The 24,108-nt window shown below is 41.2% G+C and overlaps 1 protein-coding gene and 1 long non-coding RNA gene across 3 annotated transcripts in view; both read right to left on the minus strand.

Annotated features, from left to right (window-relative positions):
* Positions 1-24,108, minus strand: part of reln (reelin) — a 100,081-nt gene that overhangs the window by 47,885 nt on the left and 28,088 nt on the right. For both annotated transcript variants that reach the window (XM_031282752.2, XM_031282751.2), the window contains exon 3: positions 9,540-9,678. In XM_031282752.2, the coding sequence (XP_031138612.1) occupies positions 9,540-9,678 (139 nt within the window). The remainder of the gene's footprint in view (positions 1-9,539; positions 9,679-24,108) is intronic.
* On the minus strand, positions 11,036-24,026 carry LOC116038385. Its single transcript, XR_004102099.2, has 3 exons — positions 24,015-24,026; positions 11,530-11,537; positions 11,036-11,171 (listed from the first exon to the last, which is right to left on the minus strand). It is a non-coding gene; the product is annotated as an uncharacterized LOC116038385 (long non-coding RNA).

Below are 24,108 nucleotides of genomic sequence, written 5' to 3' on the forward strand. Positions count from 1 at the left end.
TTTTAGCTAACACACACACACACACACACACACACACACACACACACACACACACACAATCTGTAACAGTAACCCTTACCAAGCCAGGTAGGAGAAAAATGCCTACGAGTACTGTAGGTAGAGTAAGCCATACAACGATGCAAATATTCCAAAGTAGAAGTCCTGCATTCCAGTGCAAAAGTATTGACAACAAAATGTACTTAAAGTATCAAAATGAAAAGTATTTATTATGCAGCAGAATGCCCCCTATCAATGTTTTATTACAGTTTTTGCCAATTGCTTACACACTGAAATTAAAAGTATTACACAATTATCAAAACCTTACACTCAAGGAGCAAAACGTTGGCCCAGATGTGCACCAAATTACCAAACCTATGAGCCAATCTGTGAAACACAGCCATCAGGTGCGCAAACACATGATTGCTTAATTGTAGACACACCAATCAGGTTTAAGCACCAAAAAAATGCAGCAGGTAAGTCTAGAATTTATTTTAATTTTTTTGTATTTTCATTTTTTTGTTAGATCTTTTTTTTTTTTTTTTTTTTTTTACTGTAATTGTAACCTGTACTGGATCCAGTATTTTATGTTTGTCTGTTGTATGCTGAGCTAGCAGTGTTATGCACACTACTGTAGTAGCATGAAAAATGTTTTATTGTTTCTCCATGTTGACATGTTGACTGATTTGGGTATATGGAGAGAAATAAATTATATTTTCCTTAGTCTGCAGCATTGGTCTTGTGTAGTGTTTGGTGAACTTTTGCACTTTCTCTGTGTACTTCATTTACAGTACTCTAATCACTGAGAAGTAGAATTGCTAAAAGTGTTTTAGGTTAGCAACAGCAGTGTGTACTGGTTCAAACAGAACTAAGACATATGAAACGTGTGTATTTCATATGGTAACAAAATATGTTTTTTATGAATTAGTGTATAGTTTTTGCAAAAGTGTTTCATTTTGCAAAGGGTCTGAGGTGTTCTGCTAATTGGGTGTGTGGTTGTGGTAAGTGTAGTGTTTTGAAAAACCGGCCCGTTTTCAAAATAGTGCTTAAGCAATCAAAAAAAACTGTAATATATATTATATTATATTTTTGGATTCTTGTGGAGCTAGTTTTAACTATTATAGACTGTTGGGTTGTTTAACCGATAACAATGCATCAAATTTGATAAACCGATTTTCAGTTTAATTCTTTTTCATGGTAACATTTTAATCTGACAGCAACTGTCTGATAAATGTAGTGGAGTAAAAACATAAGTGTACATAAGTACAGTACTTCAGTAAATGTACTTAGTTACATTATACCACTACAATGTGAAAGCTGTGTCGTATTTTTGAAGGTCTTTTTAAAATGCAATTATGCAGAAGTGTCTTTAAAAATACCAGAAGCACTTTTCTGTTTCTAATGATGTTTTTTTCCCTCTAATAATGAAAGGCATCTATTAAACAATGGCAGAAGGGATACATTCAGTGGGACAAAGTGCTTTTCCTTTGAAAGTGTGTGTATGTTTGAGTGGTCTGACTATGTGTGACTAGATAACGGGTATGTCATTAAAACAGGAGCCAGGAGAGGGCATTTAGTCTTAGCTGGAGAGTGTGTGATCAGCGCAGCGCGACGCCAGCGTATGTCCTGCCGTCACACTCCAGCGGCTCCTCAGTGTGTCTCTCGTTACCATCTTCACTTTGGGAGCCACACACACACACACGCACACACACACACACACACACACACACACACACACACACACACACACACACACACACACACACACACACACACACACACACACACACACAGAACAGCACTGATACACACAAAACATTAATTGAACATCTAAATGTTAATTTGACTTTCTTTGGGGGGGAAAAAGCAATTAAGGGCCTAAACGTGTTGGTGTTTTTTTGTTTTCTCTCCCTTACTCTGATTCAAACGAGGGATCATTCATCTTGTGAAAATAAGTGTCATCCTCCTCATTAGTCTAGAGGAGCAAATCTGAGAGATGGGAAAGAGAGAGGGATTGAGGAAGATGAAGAAAAAGAGGAGGATATGGATAAATGGAGGAGGAAGGGAGAGTAAGGGGGGTTGGGATTTGGTCAGTGGAAATAGAGATGGGGGTTAGATGGGCTTGTCTTTCAAAGTCCACAATCTGCTGTCAAATAGCGAGGCATGCAAAAAAGGCAGAGATCCAGTCCATACACACATGCACGCACACATACACTCCAAGCCACATATGAGCTTTAACATGTATGCAGATGGACAGGCTGTCACTCAAAGAGCTCCCAAAAGGGCCTGGAGTGGGTAATTACCAAGCGTGTCTTCCATGTTAGATTACATGTTGCTGTCGGCCATAAGTATCCCTCAAGAGCCAGTTTGACAGCTCCCTGCAAACCACACACACACACACACACACACACACACACACACACACACACACACACACACACATACACACACACACACACACACACACACACACACACACACACACACACACACAGCGGGGAACACTGACGGCTGATTTACCTTAAAGCCATATACATGCAGTTAAATATAGCGACTGCTATCTTAAAGACATAAATATGCACTAAATACTGACACCACAAAAAAACTTTTGTAACAGTTTTTACACAAGACCGGTGATAATAATGACTTTCTCACGCCACACTAACTATTACATCTGAGGGTGGAGAACACACGTTGCCCTGCTCTTTTTCCCTCGTCAGACGACTCTCCCATCCCTTTCTCCTCAAATCCCAATTAAAAGCTAATTTTCTCTCCCGGCTCACTAGGCTTGTTGGTAATCATGATTAATATGAGGAGTTTCAGTGGGGTGCAGTTCCAGTCGCCAGCAGTGATTTGGTGCATTTGGACCTAGCCCTTAAAATAATACACCCTAATTGGTTGATTTATCTTCCATGTTGAGGACCAGCTGTGGTTATGGCACAGCAATCAGGGACAACGGGTAAAAGAATGCAGAGGCAGAAAGAAGTGAAGACAGGACAATGAGATAGGCAGACTAAGAGGGAAAACAAGTATCTAATGCTGGAGTTATCGCCAGATAAGCACTAAAAGAGCTATGATAAAATGTAAAGCAGGGTTTCTTAATTTCAACCCAGCCTTGATATTTTCATACCGATCAGGACTTGAGAAGGTGTGAATGGCTTCGTGGAATCACATTACTCTGTCCCCCCAACACCCCTCCCTCTGCCCCTAAATTAATTAATTGAAAAAGGCTCTTGGAGAACATGCAAATTTAATGAAGCTCCACAGAGGAGGGATTTGGGAGTTGTTTGGCAAATTACCTGCTTGTTAGCACAGGGTCATAGAGAGTTACGGCTCCAAATACAGCCAGAAGAAGCGTAGTCACTGCTCAGTGTACAGCCAGGACAAGAGCAATTTACCTTGACTACTGTTAGTGAGTAATAATTAGGTAGATTAAGAAAACAACAGCAGTAAGGAGTAAATATGTGAGCAAGAAAAAAAATAGAGCTGGTTCTAAAAAAAACCCCATGATTTTCTGTCGTTGATTTAGTCTTCAAAGACTTCAAAAGATGTATATCTGCCCTAAAATGTTACGGAGTGCCATGGGGAAACAGTCTTGAGCCGCACCCAGTTATTAAATGGTTTGTTGATTTTCCTGTGAGAAGATTAGCGTCCAAGATCGTAGGCGTATTTTCTAGACATAGTTATGCTTGAGCTCTCTACAGCAAGGATTAACAAAGCCAAATCATTGACTATAGACCTATGGAAAAAACGCAGCAGCACAAGTATCAGTCCTAATGACCTCAGAATCACAAGAATTAGAGAACAGTGACTAGGCAAGGTGTGATTTCTGTTTCTGTTTTTGCTTATTTGTTTGTTTTTGTTTTCCTCGAGACCGCAGAGGGTGGAAGAGGGTTTTTGATCTTGTTCAATTGTGTTTGTCTGTTCTGTATGTTCAAAAATATAAAAATAATTTAAAAAAATTATCTAAAAAAAAAAAAAGATGGATATCAGCCTTTTAAAAACCTCTGTCTCCCTATCTTACTTTCTCAGCGAGGGTCAGACTAGGACAAGAGGGGGAGAAAGGGAGGAACCTACCGTATTGACACAGAGTCAACAACAGAGAGATGAATCCCCGCAACAAGTCATGTCTGTAATTTATCTTGTCAGTCACATTATAGCACATTTGCGGGAACAGACAGCACAGAATGTGAACCAATCATTTCTCCCAAAATACATCTGGAGCAGACCCTTTCTCCCCTGAGCATGGTTCATTTTGCTGCATATATAATCAAGCGCTTTTCTTTTCTTTTTTTCAATCTCCACGCTCTATTTCATCTAGAATTGATAAGGAGGTCAAAGTCGCAGCAGGTGGCATGGTGACCTCCTGATAAGATGTTGGTGCAGCACAGATGTGATGTGGACAATTTGTTGCAGTATTGATCAGCACTGATGTGTGATATGTATGTACATGTGTGTGCATGTGTGTCTCTGTGTACATGGGTGTATGTATATAATTACAGGGATCATGGACCATCCCTTGGGAAATAAGACAATATCATGGATGCAGAGACCTTTAGGGTAAACAGCGTCAGGAGTCTGGGTTGTGTGCTGTTGAGGAGCGCAGGAATGGGGTTTCCTCTTAAAAGTTTGATTTACTATTAAATTCTGAAAAACCAACACGTTTTAAAAGTTTAAGAAAGGTTAAAAACATGAATATGAGAGATATAACAGTTGCTGTCTTAAAGGTGAATGTGTGATATATGAAAATTGGAATTATATGGGTGGACTGTGTCAGATTTGCAGCTCTGGTCGGTTTGTGGAGAAAAAAAGTGGATCGGATTTATGTGCTCTGTCATGCTTCACATTTCTACCCTATATTTCTACATCTACAATGCCAAAATGTGATTACTTTGAACCAATCATTCATGATCCCTGGCCCAATGTCTCCAGTGAATCTGTCACACAGCCACAGGCTACTATGGAGCTTTAATGATAAGGGGAGCTCATTAACCAGTGAATTTATGTTAAAACCGACCAAAAGATTTACTTGGATAATAGGAAATCAATGGAAAAGACTAATACCAGGAGAAATTAGGTGCTGGGTGAAATAGGTCATCTATCAGCCTGATGTCTGAACTCTGACCTTTGACCTCTGATTAATATAACAAGCTGTCTATCATCCTGCCTGTCACAATCACCAGACTGGATGAGCTTGAGGACACATAGTCATAAAATAGAAAGGTCAACCCACATTTCAATTTCACTTTATTTATCATTTAATAGTCATTTTCCAAAAAGGACACATGCACCTGAAGCTTTTGTGAGAGTATAAAGAGTGTACTGTTTTCAGGGCCCTGAATGATCTCTAGTTGGTGGGCTCTCGTTTTTAGCAGTGCGAATGACGGCTGCCTGCTACAGCGATCGTTGTTAAGGTAGATGGAGTCAAGGTGGTTTAGAGCCGAACCAGGCTGTGTTAACAACATGCAGCAGTGGACTGTGGTCAACCACGTACTATGCAATACCATACTGCGTGTAACAAAAACGTAATGCTCCCACAGACCTGCCTACTTTGAACAGATGGCAGTATCAACAACACAACAGCCGGCATAATTGCAGCACAGTAACCATTCCTTTTCAATTACAGCTAACAAGACAAGAGAGTGTTTGAGCGCCCACCTGCCCTTCCTCACTCTATTTCTTTTTCTCCTCCTAATTGCTCATACAAGTGGCTTCAATCAGTCTTGGAGTTGACAGAGGAACCGCAGGTAGCAGAGATTTAGAAAAAGAACAAATAGCAATAGTAGTAGTAAACAAGTCTTCGCAAACAAATGCATATGTACACACACAAACACAGCATGGAATGACATAAAGGAACATTAGATACGTTCCTCAGGGGAACACTTTGGAAAGGGGGCTCACATGCAGCAATTAAAGCAATCTCCAACCACGCAACTGTCCCACAGGGAGACAATACTACAGCTGAAAAAAAACACATCTTACACACACACACACACACACACACACACACACACACACACACACACACACACACACACACACACACACACACACACACACACACACACACACACACACACAAAGAATATGTTCATGCAGGGCTGCATGTATGCATACAGCACCCAAATACAACTATGTATCACCAACACAGCAAGAGCTATACACAGGGCTAAGAGTGTTTGAATGTTTCTCTGAAGGTAGCTGTTGTCAAATATAAAACCCCATGCTTGCGCACGCACATGCACACGCACACGCACACACACACACACTACACCGACTGCCTTGAGGCTGTTAGTGAAGCAGAATAAAGGCAAAGAAAGGACGAGACACACTAGTGCATCTTTAGATTTGCCAGAGGAAGCTATTACACCATTCTCACCTCTGCTAAGTGCAGCAAAGCATTCAGTACATTATGTAGTGGTGTGGACTGTCATGTCTGAGCAAGAAGAATAAAAAGTGGGGCACAACTATGTTTTATGCAATCATTGAAGCACGAGTTTGTTTGCATTTTGTGTGTATGAAAAGGTTTGCTCCTGGCCTATAGCTTCATTATGATAGAGTATATCATATTAGAGCTGCAACTAATGGTCACTTGTATTACCGGTTAATCTATTGTTTTGTTTTTTTATTACATAATTAATTAATTGTAAAATTGGTAAAATGTTAAAAAATATAAATACAATTTCTGATCCAAAGGCATACAGTACATATTCATATTGTTTTGTTCAAAAACAACAACCCAAAAATATTCAATTTACAGTGATATAAAAACAAAAAAGTTGCTGGTTCTTGTATTTAGGAAACTGGAACCAGCAAATGCTTATTGGCATTTTTGCTCAATAAAAGACTGAAAGTCAAAACTGTTGCTGATTAATTTTCTGTTGATCGACTAGTTTGAGTTTGAATAGTGTGATTGGTATTTACTTAGATGTATGTGTCCTCCCTGTTCCTCCACCTCCTCTCCTCTCTTTTCCTCCTCTCTTCCAAGGCCTCCCCTTCTCTTTAGGTGGCAATTTACAGCCGCCCAGAAAATGAGTTCTTCTAGATGCCCACATCACTGCACTCTATCACACTCCTGCTAGTGATCTGTTACCAGGAACACTCCCACAATATAGCCCATAAAACTGCTCACAGGTCCCATATTAATGCAGTGGCGGACCAGCTCTAGCCGTGTGAAGGACATAGGATGTCTGTGCCTTTAATTTAAACACTCATGGACACTGCCTGTGGAAAATGGTCCTTGGATCAATCAGGGCAGGAACACTATGGGCAAGGGCAGGACATTGCATTATTTACATTTTGTACGGTCAAGACAAATGTCACCTCTGCTCTGTCACACCCATATTTTTTATTACCTTGTTTTGACTTTTAAAGTGATTGAAAGATTTGCTATAAAACTGCAATTCTTGGGTGAATTAATTTATAAAAAAACAAAACAAGAAGAAAATATGATAGAGAACGAAACTGACAGTCATCTAATCACCTCTCGACCTCAATAGTAATTATACTGACAATTCATTGCTGGAAAAAAATAAATGGTACACAAAGTGGCCCTGGTATTGGTCACAAGGGCCTCGCCTGTTGAATTTCTCCCAGCGTCATGTCACTGAACTCAGGGAGGGCACCTCTGGATATGAGGATATACTGGTGGAGATGGGAGCTGTGAACTGGAACAGGGTGCAGTAAGAGTGTGTGTGTGTGTGTGTGTGTGTGTGTAAGAAGCAGTCTCTCCAGCCAGCTGGAGTGTGACTGGCTGACTTTGATAAGGTCAGCCGCAGGGGCCCCTATTGTCATACAGTCGTGGCCACCTGCCAGCCCCACTGTCATCAGCACTGGCACACTGCTGCTCCATGGTTTACACTCACACGCAAACACACAGCACATGCATGGACAATACACAAATACTGAGGAAACACACAATCCTCGTAAGCTGACACACGCTCAACAGTAAATGTGTTTGCTGGCAGACAGAAAAGCCAGTAAATCTGTTTGGCTCGATGGATATTGTCTAAATGGCAGTTCCACTTCAGCAAATTCCCCAGCTGAAGCCTTTTCTGTCAGTCTGTCTATAAAAGTCTCTGTCTGATAGTCTATCATGTCCCTCCAGTAATTCATTGAGGGATTTTTGTGAGTACTGCCAAAATGTTTAATTTAGTTCTGGTTTCTAAGACATAATATACATAATATGCAATTTGCAACGTCTTTTAAGTTTTGAAAGATGATGACCGGTAATAAGAAAAGGAACAAAAAGAAGGGTTTGCATTAGGTTGTAGTTTGATTTGACTATCCAAGCATTCAAATTACTGTATATGGTGATATCATTTTTAGATTTCATATTTAAAACACACTTGGCTGCTCTTGATGTAAAAGTGTGAGAATTACCCTTGTCATATGTATAAATATTGCAATATATGTGGGTGAATTTCTCAAAGATCTTTGTAATGTGGTGCTGTCACTGTTATGACTTTGCGTTGGGCAGAGTTACAGAGTCCTCCCTTTTCCTCTACGCTTCTGCGGCAACAGCTGCTAATTGCATTTTGACTGATCATCAGCATGAGGCTGTAACTCACCAGCCAAGAGAACTAGTTTCCAACAGATAGAGATGGAGAAAATGATTAAGAGCACGACAAAACAGAAGAAGGGGGAATGAAAATGAAAAAAGAGGAAAGATCAAGGCTGTTCTCAAATGTATAAAGCTAGATCTTTTTCTACTTGGGCCAATCAAACAGCAAGTAAGCTTCAGGGAAACACAGCAAGTAACGTGTACACAAACAGGCATACAGATAGAAAGCACCTGTACAGTGTTACTGAGAAACTGGTTACTGTGCCAGCTGCAGCGGGCTAAAAACCCAATTAAGACCCTTATATAAGCCATTCCTTCTTACTAATGCTTATGTGTGAATCATGTGAACCAGAGTTTTTTTTAAGTGTGTCTGTACTACACCCATCCTTGGGGGATAGGTGGATCTGTTCAACCACTCAAACATTTTCCAATGAGAAGAGGGACAGAGCCCATTAAATAAGAGGATGGGGGTATTTCCGTTAATTCTCAGCAAGCTAAACACACACACACACACACACACACACACACGCACGCACACACGCACGCGCACACGCACACGCACACACCTGCCACTGCGCGTCATGTCAAGCATGGTATTGAGGATATTACCACACACACACACACACACACACACACACACACACACACACACACACACACACACACACACACACACACCTGCCACTGCACAGGTCATTTCACTACACAGACACTATCTTTGTCCCAAGTTTATCCTTTTTCCAGTCATCATGCATGCTTTCTCTGAGAGGATGGCCTTTTAACATCCTTTCTGTGGCTCTGACAGAGAAAACACCGACCCTGATGTTGGCAGATAAGCCTCACTCAGGCTTATTGGGTCAATATGCAGCCACACAACATGACACAGCTGTAAAGGTCCTAATCTGCATCCCAACTACTCATGTGTCTTATTCTCTCTTAGCAGTTCGCTTTTAAACACATACACTCACACATGACTTACAGGAAGTTGACACAGCCGGTGCCGGGCGGTGGGGCGATCCAGACAAAGCTGAAGCTGGTGGATGGCTGGTGGCTGACATGTGAAGCGACCACACTGCAAACAAACTGGGTTCCACCAAACTGCCGCTCTGGCATCACACCTGGTGGAGGGAGGAGAAAAGAATGAGACCGAAAAGATAAATTGAGAGAGACAGAGAAAGTCAACTGGCTGGCGTAGCCTCGATTTGAAATGTTTAGTGCCATCCAATAATCCACAAGAATATTGATGTTCACTGTCACGGATTACCAACAGTATCTCAAGTAAGTGTCAGGTTGGTTTTATACAGGAATAAAATGAAAGTAACATTAAAATAAAAAATGGTATCTTGTGCAAGATGATTTGCAGCAAAGTCAAACCTATCAGCTTGTATGCAATTAACATACTGCAATAATGTTTGGTAAGATAGAGTGCACAAATGGGCAATACATTATAAAGTAACACTTCTTACAGACAAATCAGCATAAGTCTGAAACTAATGCATAAGGTGACTGGCCAATGAATTTAACCAGATTCACTAAGAAAGAGCCACAAGGACCTGTGTGATATAAGACTATAGATATCTACCCAATGTCTCAAGTTTTGCACATACTGTACATATCCACCTTATCCCATTCTCCCTTCTTTCCGTCTGCTTTTCATTTCTTCCCTGCCTCTTTTGATCTCATGCCATTCTACTGATATTTTTCCATCCACTGGCATCCTACAGCACAGTTTTCTTTTTCTTCTTCATTTCTTCCTGCCTCACACTCACTTCTAATCCACCGTCTCTTCTTTGCTCCTTTTCCCCCACTACTTCTCTTCTTTCATCATTTATTTTTTTCCCAACACTCTCCTTCTTGTCTCCCTCCCTGTGAGCTGACACTGACATACCACTGCTTTTATTAATGAGGGTCTGTGTCTGGCTATGATTGCATTGATGGAATGACATCATGTCACACAATCTTTCCTTCATATCAGAGAGGGCAAGGGCAGGACACCGCAACACTCATCAATCACTACACAGACATACAGAACAGTTTAATAATTTACTGATACTAAACGGCTTTGTAGTGTCTGCGAAGAGGCGTCCAAACTGTGTGGTAACACGAATGCAAACGCAACTCAGGTATGGATTTGCACAGACAAGTGTGCATCTCCCAGACAGATAATTTGGGCATTTGTCATAATTTTACAAAACAAAGTCAACATAGTGTGGTCCGATGCTCACGTTGCAACACATTCAGCCAGTTTTAAAATGTATGTGATGTACCATCTGTGTATTAGGGCTGCACAATTAATCGCAATGTTTTCGAAATTGCAGAGGGGGGGGAATATTTGTTAATGGCAAATTATGTGTCAAACCATTCTGAATTAAGTGTTGTGGTGCTGCAGAGACGTCCCGGCCTACAAATCTTACCCTACAGACTAAAGAAAAAAGTCTTTGTTAAGTACAAATCCTCATAAAAATCACACTATAATCCTTTTAATTTTTTTTTATTTTTAATTTTTTTAATGAAAATGAGATTAACGATTCAAAAATGATAATTTCCTCCAATATCGTTAATCATATTGCAATTGGAATATAAGTCAAAATAATCGCAATTAGATATTTTCCTCATATTGTGCAGCCCTACTGTGTATGAAGATATGCTCTGAGCTGCAGTGCTCTGGTGGCTAGCCTAACACAATCCTCTCCTCTTCTTTCCTCAATCATGACTCAGCTCACTGAAAACATAATCAGCGATGATTAATAACATCGGAGCTTTAATATCCCCTGAATCAATGTGCAAATCAATATGCAAAGATTGTATGTGTTTGTGTGTGTGTGTGTGTGTGTGTGTGTGTGTGGTTTAAAACTAATTATTTAAAGAGACACAATTCCGCCCATTTCTGACAGTAATAAATGTGACCTCACAGATTGCATCCATAAATACACACAATGTTGACAGCACCATAAATGTTTCTGTTTAACCCAGCCAGCTGTTTGTGTGTATTTTTGTGTGTGCTCGTTTGTATTGTTTTTTTCAGATTAATGTTGATGCGTATTTGTATGTGCCACGGTACAAACAAACCTAGTTATTATTGCTGTCGGTTGAAAAAGACTTTACAGGCTTGTAAGAAAAACAAGCCTGTTTTTAAATTGAGCACCATGTATTATTGTTTACCCTGTGGGGTCTGCAAAGATTTTCTTGTAAAAGTTCTCATGTAGAGAAACATCAAACTCTTTAACTAGAGTTCAAACTGAATAATCATCAAAGCTACATGATTTGAAAGGTTTCACATGACAATAACATATTGTGTCATTATGTGTGAGTTCATGGACCGTGTGGGCCTAGTGTGTCAGATTTACGAGGCGTCGAGCAAAGCAGCCTTTTACATTGCTAAGGAGCTGCTGGTGTGTAATAACAGACTGAGATGTAATCATCCACTAATAGTACTGCTATTCTCCAATCACCACTCGGTTACAACCTCTCTGTGTAATGACTACGATTTACTCTTAAGCAAACACATACACACTCATACAGGGAAACACACATAAACACACATAACTGTCTTGGGTTATTGCAATGTTGTTTGCCTGGGCAAGATCTCCCAGCACCCTATCTTTACCGCAGACATACAGAAAAGCAGAAATTGCTTTTGTCCAGTTCTTACGTAGCACTCAGGCAAGCATGCAGTGACATACCCATACATCTTTCTCTCTTTTTAACGCTTCTGACACAAAAGACACATTTCCAGAACAATTTCCTTGCTGTTATGTGCCATACATTTACTGCCGCAACCAAGGCTGTCAAGACACTAAAAGTCCAATTTTGTGGCAGAAGAAGAGAAGGAGAAGTGCTGTGAATCTTTCCCACCACATTGCCATGGTGCAATTTGAGAATCCCTGCAGATGTGCATAATACAAGCTTAGCTCTCATGGCAATGGAAACACTATCTGGAAAGCTGCAAAGACAAACAGAAAGAGAGTGTGGGGATGGAGTTGAGCAGCAGACTCAGCAGGGAAGATAGCAGTAGTAGGGGAGAAAGCAGCAGAAGGAGACAGTAAACGGGCTGTGGCCGGTGTGGACAGAAGGACAGAAACAGTGACAGCACCAGTGCTGTCACTCATCATTAAGTAAAAGAAAATGGTGGGCAGGTCACCAACAACAACAAGTGCTGGCCAGAGTGTTTTTTCATTTACAGTGATGACAAATTATTGTAATAAAACCCTAATTAATTTACCAAAAGCTTCTGTAACTTGAATAGGAAAACAAACCAATACTGGATGAAGTAAAAACAAACACAAAATCCAATGTTTGAAATAAAAAAACAGCATATCATTGTGAGAAAATTAGGAAAACAAAGAAAATAGCAGCAGAGAGAGGTAGAGACAGGGATGGACTGAGGATATGGCTAAAGAGAAGCAGAGAGCAGTTAGGCTAGGGTGAAGATGAAAAGGCAGACTGATGCACTCCAGGACACAGCAGCGCTGGGACTCGACTGCTCACAGAATTTCTATTCCCACTTGAAAAATACACTCAGGCGTAAAAAATGCAAATAACGAAACTAGTCCCTTTCATGTCCGGATGTAGAGAGAGAGAGAGAGAGAGAGAGAGAGAGAGAGAGAGAGAGAGAGAGAGAAAGAGAGAGAGAATTACTATTATTCACTGAGGTCCAAATGTTACAACAAGCAACAAGCTGTAGTGAACCTGGGCAGAAAAAACATAACGCTCTAACATTCCTGGTTCTGTCCAGGGAGATGAGCAGAGAAATAAAAAGACAGGCTCTTTTTTCATTGTGAAATGAAAACATATAACAAAGCCCTTCCTGTGTCCTTATACACTGGGGTCAGACCAACTTTAAAAACTGTTATTTTATTACTGTTAATAATTTATTCTTCATCATTTAAGTTCTTTTTTTTACAGCATCTCTGGTACCTGATATCTGGTAACATATGTGACTGATCTTATCTTTGCTTCATGTGCTTGTTTTCTTTCTTTTGTTAAAGATTATTTTTGCTTTTAATTTTGACAGGACAGCTAGGTGAGAAAGGGGAGAGAGAGGGGGAAGACATGCAGGAAATCGTCACGGGTCGGATTCGCACCCTGGACCTCTGCGTCGAGGCACAAACCTTTCAGTACATGTGCGCCTGCTCTACCCACTGAACCAACCCTGCCACTGCTTGTTTTCTTTTCTGTCAATATTTTGTGCTTTGTTCATCTCCTGTTTTCTAACTCGTGATCCCCCCAAATTCTCTTACTTTACAGTAATTACAATACTTGATGCAGTTGTATTAAAACCCTAGTAATTAATTAGTAAGTAATCGGGTGAATGAAAGGAACAACTTGCTACTTTTTTGGCTTTTAACCTCTTTCCACAAAATGAAAAAAACAAACATTTAAAAACGTTTAGTTTTTAGTGCATTTATGCTTCATCAACTATGATTGTTTGTTCTCCACATTTGGACTCGTTAGCAAACAATCAACCGCATGCAGAACACCTAATGAGCTGACGATGACAGAAGTTGTAGCTGTAGCACAAATGTCATGGGTGATGCATTCATACTGCATGTTAGATAAGTATCAGCAGAGGCCACTTCTAATTCAATAAGCAGCCACAGGGGGATCTTGAAGGACTGTTGCAACCACACAGCCACAGTCGAATGCACACATGCAAATACGTGCATGCACGATCGCACTCTTATACGCAAACACATGCAGTTCTTTCACATGCAGATTAGGCACTTATGAGCTGTCGGCAGTGATTAATCTCAAGGGAAGATGACCTGCTAACTCCCACGGTGTGACTGGGCATGTTTCATAAATATAAACACACACACACACACACACACACACACACACACACAAATTGCTATATATGCAGCCTCGGGCATACCCACACACAAATGTATTCAAAAACACACAGGAAATGGGTGTGTCAGAATTTTAAGGGTCATATGTTGGTTGTAGGGCTATCACCTCGACATCAATCTGTGCTGGTAATTGTGTATTCATATTCAGCCCGCCCATGTCTCCAGTAAAAAAATGTTCTCCACATGTTCCCCCTCTGTCTAGATTTACTTCTTTAAATTATGTAAACACTTCAAATCACATCTGTGTTTGGACATAGCATTTTTTTTTATCTGTCTTTATATCTCACTTTGCAAAGCTAATGAGCTTTTCCACTGCCAAGCTCAAAACAAGTCAAATAGATGGAGTGAGAATTCTCTCTGATGGAGCAGATGGGCAATCGGTGGCTCAGCCTGGCAGCGACTTCACACTGTAGGACCAGCAGGAGCCGGTCTAACTGGCATTAGAACCAACTGATAGTTAGGTTTTGTGGCAGAGTTGCGAGGATTCAAGAGGCAACATTCAAATTGATATGCACATTTACGAGAATCACTCAGAGTTTATACACACCATTTGACATCTGGTCAGTACATAGCTACTGGATTTTGCACTCATTTCACAATTGTCCTTCAGCAATGTCTGGCTTGGGGAGCAACACAAAACTATTAGTTTGACTGATGTGTCTGTAATTTGACTCTATCCATTCCTGATAAATGTTTTCTAAAAACCATTTAAACATGTTTTTCTTACTAGTTTTCCGACTGACACGAAGGCAGTGGGAAAATGCACTTTAGTCCTAAAGGTGAAATAAATCTGGGTGCTTGTTGGTTCCTTTCTACCAACAATTGATATAATAAACTTTCTCTTCACTGGAGCAATTGTTATTAATGAATTCATGTTTAATGAATTCATGTTCAATGCTAAAGCACATACTGCATAACCATAAGCACACATGCATTTTTATGACCCTGTACGCCTGCACACAGATACATAATCAATCACAAACAGAATATTAAAATGCATGTATGCCTAGCAGTTTGCTCGGAGCGTTAATGAAATGAAATGAATACCTATGAAGTAGCGTAATATGCTGTAAGAAGATTAGGTTATTTGATTTTTGTCTTAAGAATTTAAATTTGTTACCACTCACTATATACTTTTTGATTAAACACAGAAAAATGGGTCTCATTTAAAAAGCACAGATTAATGTTTACGCTGCACATCTTTTGTCTTCCAGGCATGTTGTGTGCGTGTGTGTCTATGTGCACGCTCAGACAGAGAGATAATAGCCGTATAAGCAGTGATCATTCTTCCACTTAGACTCAGACTTAGAAATTCAATGTATACCACCCCAGATAATTTGGAGAGCAGGCCAATTAAAGGCTCATATTTCATGTGGTAATTCTTAAAACCTGTCATAAACCTATTGGAGCATTAACATGTGTTATTAAAAGCCTGTGAATGTATGGGAATCTGTCAAAAGCCAGAATAATGCCTCTGTCAACATGTTTCAAGAGAAGGCCACACAATGGCAACATAAATGATACATCACAACAGTACTGACAGCCTGAGTAGGGACCCCATACGCTTTGTGCTGCTGAATGATCCCATGCTATGTGTGTGCGCGTTTGTGTGTGCCTGTTGTGGTGCATTCACCGGCGCTTCTCAACACCATCCTCAGCTGGTCAGTCGGGCCACTGCAGGGTCTCACGGCACATGACAACCTAACTCTGATCTGCTATTGGCTGAAACGAGCATCCATCTCAGCATCTGCCAATCACTACCATGGAGACAGGTTGGCAACGTTGTGGTGATGGCAGGGGTCTGGCACAGCTTTGCCAAGAGGAAGCTGTGTGTTAATATGGGTGGTGAAAGATGCCAGTGGTCAGGGGGAAATGGGGTATGAGACTCTGTGGGAAAATGTGAGGGGGAGAGGTTTTCCTTATGAATGAAAGACAGTTTAACTGGCATTAAAGGACACCTGGAGGTCTGCTGAGCTGTATATGTGTGTAGGTGAGCATGCGCGAGAGTGTATATGAGAGACTTACTGTGCATATGTATATGTTTACATTAATATATTTTTCCATGTGTGCACAGCACATTCAATTGAATGTTCTGTGAAAGAAGCCATTTGTGTATAGATAAAAACGTACGTATTCATGCCCTGGCCCTAAGCACCAGACCAATTTTTGCCCATATACATACATTCACAGAACAATTGCTCTTTCATTTAGGCTTCCATTGTATCTTATAGCATCCATCATCCATCATCCATAAACTCCTAAGGCAAGGACACACACACAAACATAAAAAGCTAGGTCTTATTGTAGGAGCTGCCAGTATGGCTCTTGCCAGCTGAAGGAGAAAAAGTACTGTACACAACATATGGTCATACATGAACAATTATTTAATATAAATACATTTTATAATTGCTTCTGCTTATGTAATGTGCCCTTTACATCTATCAAAACCGATGACTGAATAATAACTAAAAGTATGAAGAAAATAAACATTTACATGTAGTTCATTGTTAGAGGCTGCATACTGCTTCCTTTCATTGATCAAGAGCTACAAGCCATAGAAGCGTGAATGATAAATGGAATACAGGAACACTACTGGAGCACAATATACTCCCCTGAACTAATGTGTCATAATTGAAATGAATGTTGTTCTGAATCAAACAAATGTTGTGTGTTTTGGAGCCCTACCCTGTATAATAGATGAGACTTCTACATCTCTGCACAGCCCTGCAATCCATCTCAAAAGCACACTCAAATATTCTCAAACACACATATAGTATACCCAAATGCATGTATACATGCAGATGCATGCAAATAATACGCTGTGATAGTACCATGAAAATTCCAATTTTGTTACAAATTGGGTCTTATTTTCATAGTTTTGGCCAACATTTCTATCAGTATCAGTAATGGTAACATTTTACTCACTTAAGTAATTGGTGAGAACATTGAAACATTGAAACATTGCATTGCTTGGCTAACCTTGGGGTTTGTTTAAAACCTGTTTGATCATCAGACTTTTCAAGTTTCTTACTGGGGTGGACTTTTTACTGATGTTGTCACATTCTCAGAACCCAATAATAAATTCAGTGAACAAAATGTTATTATTAGAGGTCGACCGATTCATCGGTTTTGCCGATTAATCGGCACTGATAGTTGATTGGTGGAACTATCGTTATCGGCAAAAATCCATACCGATAGTTTTTCCTGGTTGCGTCCGTTGCTGGAGCGGCTAAGAAGCGCGCGCTGTCATTCATTACGCAGTACGCGAGAGCTGAGAAGGGTCTGCTGGCATCATGCATTACAATAGCGGCCTCTAGAGGCGAAATAAAAACTATCACTGATGCCTCGTGTTGTTTATTTTCGACACGTGTTACTGCGCGCTGCACGGAGAGCACATGCTGTGCGGAGAAGGCTGACATCAGATGCATGTTTAAAGCATCGACAGCAAAAAGGTATGTATACAGTATATTTTGTCATTTCATTATAAAGTTATTCATTTGTTGAATAGATGCTGCATTAGTAGAGAAAGAACAGCACAACAGTATGTTTGTTTGCTTTCGAGGCTGAGATGACGCTAAACATTAGTAGTAGGCTAACTTACCTCAAGCTGTTAAAACACTGACAAAAATAAACGCAAGTCCGACCCAAATGTCAGAATCAGAACCCTAAAGGATCGTCCACGATCCCAAACGGCACCTCTGATTCATATTTAGATAATTTAATAACAGTTAAACGTAGAGACTTACTGATTGCTGCAGCTAAAAGCTAACGAGTTAGCCGCCACGGGAGTGTCTTTGGTGTCTTTCTAGCCTTTACAGGTGATTTTCTATCCAGCCTGGAACTTGTGCCTTTTTTCGGGGTTGTTGAGCATTAAATCCAAACTGTTACATCCAAGATTTATCCACTTGATGTCCATAATTCATCACGTTTTCGGTCATTTCTGCCGCTAACTCCGTGCTACCCATAGACACATAGACTGTATATAAGAATGGACCAACAGATCCCGTTGCTCTGGACGGAGACCAGTGAAGGCCTTTAGAAGCACTTTTCTGGTGAGCGCTGAGCGTTACTGCGCAGCCTCCAACTGAGAGAGACGACTTAAATGTGACGTGAGCAACGTGTCTGAAAGTTGTAAGTCTTCTGGTAGCTGTGCCAAGAGAAATCTCAATCATTCCGAAACTTGCAGAGAAGGAGAGCGTAGGTATATGTAAGGAGATAACATAGGCACAGGCTAATTATTGCTAACTAAAATGCTAGTTAACATTAGTAATTACACTTAAACAGCTAATGTAAGTCCAAACTGCCTGCGAGCTTCTCCTGTACTATACGGTAATTCCTCTAAAATGCGACAGTAAGTCGCGTGGTTATGACACAATCGTTAGCCTATTTTTACAAAAACGTCTACTACGGAGCCATAACGTGAGGTACAAGGTAATGGAGCCTTTTATACATTGTCGTGTTTCTTTAGAAATAAACAATGGACAAATAAAGTCTTTAAACGCTTCAGATGTAAAGTTATTCGTGGTCAAAGTGACGTCAAAATTAATGGCAGTCAATGGAATGCTAACGTCGGGTGATCGCTTTGTAGCATCAAAATGGCGCCATAGGAGATTCGAGCTCTGAGGCGAAGCTTACCCCCTTGCATAGACAGTAAGTGCTACCGACAAGGGAATCTCCCATGTAGGGCTGCAACAACGAATCGATAAAATCGATTATTAAAAAAGTTGGCAACGAATTTCATTATCGATTCGTTGTGTCGCGCGACACGCCACTCAGTCACAGAGATAAAAGCAATTGAGTTGAGTGTCGTGTGGAGCGGTGCGGAGCGAAAGAAAAGAAAAAAGAGCAGTGCGGGGGTAGAGGAAATATGGAGAAAGACCGGAGAGACCCGTAACGTTGTTCTGAAACACATGGCGGAGGCAGAGAAATCAGTACGACCTAAGTCATCCAACGTGTGGGAGCATTTCACACCAATTAAATCAAAAACGTGTTAATTGCAAGATAGCAAAAGCGACACGGCATGGCACGGGCGCACCACGGTGATGATTCAGCACCTAAAACGTAAACATGTTGGAGTCCTTGATGAGGAGGAAGGGAGTTCAACAGCAGGGTAAAGTCACTACACAATCCTACTTCTGTTCCGTTTTGAAGTGAGGAACGTAACGTCCCTCCAGTGGTGCTGGTGTGGTGTTTACTCGTTATTCAGCTTCACAAGCATGACAAGCTAGCGTTAGCTCGTTAATAACAGTAGTAAAGCAGGACTAAAGACACGTTTTTATTCACTCGCCTTTTTTGGCCCATTAATTTCCATCATGTATATATTCTGTGCTTTGTCCCATATCAGTTATTGTTGACAAATATATTTGTGTGTGTTGTACTTTTTAATTTCATTTTAAAGTTCTTTTATAGCACTTGGTCATCTTAAGCTGTGTTTAAATGTGGTGTACAAATGAACTTAACTCGCACTTACTACAATGATGGTAATAATTTAATGAATAAGCTTCAAGTGAACGTGTGTGTGTGTGTTGTCTGTATCTGCTCTTTGGGTTACTTACCTTTACACAACTATTAACTAAAACAAGTATGCATGTAAGTATGTATTGAGTTGATGTAAATTAATGCTTTTGTTTTTTGTTTTTTTTATCCGATTAATCAAAAAAATAATCGACAGATTAATCGATTATTAAAATAATCGTTAGTTGCAGCCCTACTCCCATGATGCCTTTGTTTATGTTTTCAACCAATGGGAAGGCAGGTCCGTCACACATTACGCCTTATATGGGCATCCAAGCGAGCACAAAGAGTATAGTGGGAAAGATAGATCTCTCCAGGTCAGAGATCGTCTGTTACCGTTCTAAACCGTTCTACAGAGAAGAATGGCGTCACTGTTTTGAGATTTGGCATACATTTGGGCCTTTTTTGAAGAAATGTAAATAGTTTGTCCTTTATATGAATTATAATGCTCATTATGTTTATTTTTGCACTGGATGACTCCAAATATGTAGGAGAACTGTTTTAGACAACACACATGCTTGTGTAGCATTGCTGTGGGTGTAATATCAATAAATATGACATTATTATTTTGATTATTGTCAAAAGCGTCTGGACTTTTTTTGAAACAATGTATGTATTTTGTCAACTGTATAAGTTATAAATACTATCGGTCGATTAATCGGTTATCGGCAAATACGGCCCAACCTAGCTATCGGTATCGGTAAAATCCACTATCGGTCGACCTCTAGTTATTATTACTGATAGGAACAATGGCCGGAACTACGAAAATGAGACCCAAGTTGTATAAAAATAGAATTTCCCTTTTGCTTCCTTTTATGTTTTTGATAGAGTCAGGTTGAGAAACAGGGGCTTGATTAAAACGGGGTTCAGTCCAGGCTCAAGATGTGTGTGTGAGTTATGTAAACCATCAGGGTGAAATGTTGCTGAAAGGCCTAACTGGAGTGACATAGCCGAGCCTGCTGAATGCTAGTGTGAGGCCTATGGAGCAGCACCCAGTGGAGGACAGCCAGTTCCGTGCCCCAGGAGAAGCTTACCACACTGGGTGGCAAAGTCACCAAACTCCCCTTCCCCCACCACTCCAGTCCTTGAGCACCAATTTCTTCTTCCACCCCTCCATCCATCCATCCATACGTCCATACGTCCATCCGTCAGTGAAGCCCATGAGCGGCAGGCTTCTGTGGGTGTGTGTCATTGTAGCTTGGCAGGCACACACCACAGCTTTAACAACAGGCGCGAGGGCTAATTTGATTTTTAATTCAACATGACTCCTCGGCTAATAGTTTGAGCTGGGGATTAATTAATCTGATTTGACTTGTGCTAATTTCTTGCAACCACGTCCCTGCTCCCCACCCGTCAATGCAGCAAATAAACAAGGCTGTGGTGTTGCAGGCTCTGTCCTGACACACATGTTGAGTATGAAAAATAGAGACCTGGGGCGACAGGTGAGGAGCCAGTGGAAAGCCTAGGGAAAGCCTAGGGAAAGCAAGGCACGGTGCCTGTGCTGTATTTGCATGTGTATGTATATACAGTATGTGTGTGTGTGTGTGTGTGTGTGTGTGTGTGTGTGTGTGTGTGTGTGTGTGTACCTAAATGTGTTGATGGAGGAGGCTGGAGCTGAGCCTGGACTGACAGAGGAATGCTGGGAGGCAGTGAACTAATCACGGCAACAGCCTGGCTCTCGTAAGGAGGGCGAAACACAGAGAAGGTCATCAACTATTTTCACTGCCAAAATATGGGTCAGGTTGGATCTGAGTGAGTTGTTCACAGATAACTTGTATCTAATGTAATAAAAAAATGGGCCAGTCAGTGGAGCATTCCTGTTATTCTCTAAGGCTTTTAGAGGGTGTAGGGCCAGATCCAGGCAGGGCCCTACAGTGATTAACCAGTAGAACGACTAAGATGCTCGCTCACAGAGTCAGAGAGCACTTCCCCTTTTTCTAATACTCTCTGCAAGGGAACTTTAAAAATGAATAGAACTCAGAGTGCAGCCCGGATGGCATGCACTTTGTGGAGAAGGCTTTGTAAAATCACTTTCTCGCAGTTTGCACACCAAACCCACAGATGCCCACACACTTGCAAGGTGCATGTGGAGGTATAGAGTATAAGGAGTTTTATATCACAACACAACAAAGATACATTTCAAAGTCAGCTTGACTCTTTGTTGAAATGATGCAAACCCACTAGTGTTCACAGAAATGTGTCAAACTGAGCAGTCTTTGAGTCAAAGCTCTCTCTTTCTTTATTCTATCTTTATTTCTCTCTCCTCTCTCATTCTCTCTGGCGTGTAACCAACCTCTCTGCATGGCAGAAAATAACATTGCTTTGCTCAAGAGAGACCACACATGGGAGAAACAGCCTACGCCTGCTGCTCTCTCCTGCAGAACAAAAAAATAATAATAACATAAAAAACTGGCCAACATCTCACACACCACTTTAAAATCTCTATCGCGGTCAGTGCAGCTCCTGCTTTCCCCTCTTTATGCTCTCTCGGCCACCCTGGACCTTTTTTTACCATACATTTGGATGCAGAAAATACAGCAGGAAAGGAAAAGCACTCAGATGCCCAGCATGTGCATACAAGGATGTGTGCTCTCATAAAAAGCAAATATAAACACACACACACAAACACACACACACACACACACACACACACACACACACACACACACACACACACACACACACACACACACAACTTCCCCTCACAGACACAAATAGATGCACATATACATGAGCATGGACAACCATGCTGAACACCACATACAAATGTAAGCACACCTAGTGAAGCTGTGGGAGTTCAAAGAAGGGGCTGTGTTTTCCAAGAGAACTAGTGTACACTGAGTGAACCAGTAAATTCCCAGCAGCACTGCTCCAGCAGGTCTACTGTACCATCACACCTGAGACACAAGACCTATGCTGTTGGGATGTATAGCCAAAACTGATGCACTTGTTCAGAATCTGCTGTGGGTCTACCTTAAATTAATAATGAATTATGTTGTATTCTGTTTGAATCCACTGGAGGTGGTGTTGGTTTCACTTCTAAGGAGGCTTTGCACATTGAAATAATCTACATGACTTGTGATGTGCATAGTCATCCAAGCATTACTCTGGACTGTGAGAGCACCCAAATGTTTAGCCACCTGTTAGCAGCTTCTAAGCATTGTGAGATTGGTGGGGGAGGACATGCCGGGCAACGTGAGGGACAGAATAGAGGCTCAGTCTGGGCGCAAGGGGTGGGAAAATCCTGTGCCAGCAAAGCAGGGAGATTTACAGCAAGCCGATCTCAACACCGTGCCGCAGACAACACAAATCACCTCCCATACATAACCCTGCCCCTGACAACTCATTTCATCTTCTGCACTAATGAATTCATCATCAGGAGGGATCTTGCCTTTGGGTGCCTCAGCCCTGAGCAGAGAAGGAGTAATGACTTAGATAAGTCATTATCATTATCAACATCATCACCAACACCACCAGCACCACCTTGCCTCTGTTCAGGCCATAGTTCAGGAGCAACAGTTTGAGACTGTGCGATGTCCTTGACAGAGTTGCAACAGAGGAACATTGGCAATGTCCAAGGTTATTACAAGGTTGGATGTCAGAGCAAATGTGTCACAGACAAGCATTCTTAGTGTGAGAAGCAGCATGAACGTGCGTATGTCAATGGAATTTGAATGTGTTGTGGTATGAGTGGATAAATCAGTGAGTGTGAGAGCTCTCATGGTAGCAAGCAAGTGTATATGTGAGTGTGTGTGTGTGTGTGTGTGTGTGTGTGTGTGTGTGTGTGTGTGTGTGTGTGTGTGTGTGTGTGTATATGTGCGTGCATGAAGGAGTCTAAGCGGCACAGTCAGGGAGCTGTCAGCTGAGAGCCAGGGAGCAGGTTGATCACAGGGCTGCAGTGTGTTTGAAGTCTCCTAGGGACTGACAGCAGCTTTCCCCATGGGAAACCCTTCCTTTGCCCCTTCTTTCCTCCCTGCACCACCCTTTCTCTATATCATTCCTCTTTATCCTCAATCTCTCCCTACACAGCAACTCCATCTCAGTTTTTCTACTCATCCCATTGATGGAAGGGGTATGCAGAAGCACACTTCTGCACTCCTGGGACTGTTAGTGCTTCCAAAACAAGGCTTTGTTCAGGAGGAATCACACCTGTGAGTGTGTCTCTGTAAATACTGACATGAT

The sequence above is a fragment of the Sander lucioperca genome, chromosome 7, assembly GCF_008315115.2.
Source record: "Sander lucioperca isolate FBNREF2018 chromosome 7, SLUC_FBN_1.2, whole genome shotgun sequence".
Classification (NCBI taxonomy): domain Eukaryota; kingdom Metazoa; phylum Chordata; class Actinopteri; order Perciformes; family Percidae; genus Sander; species Sander lucioperca.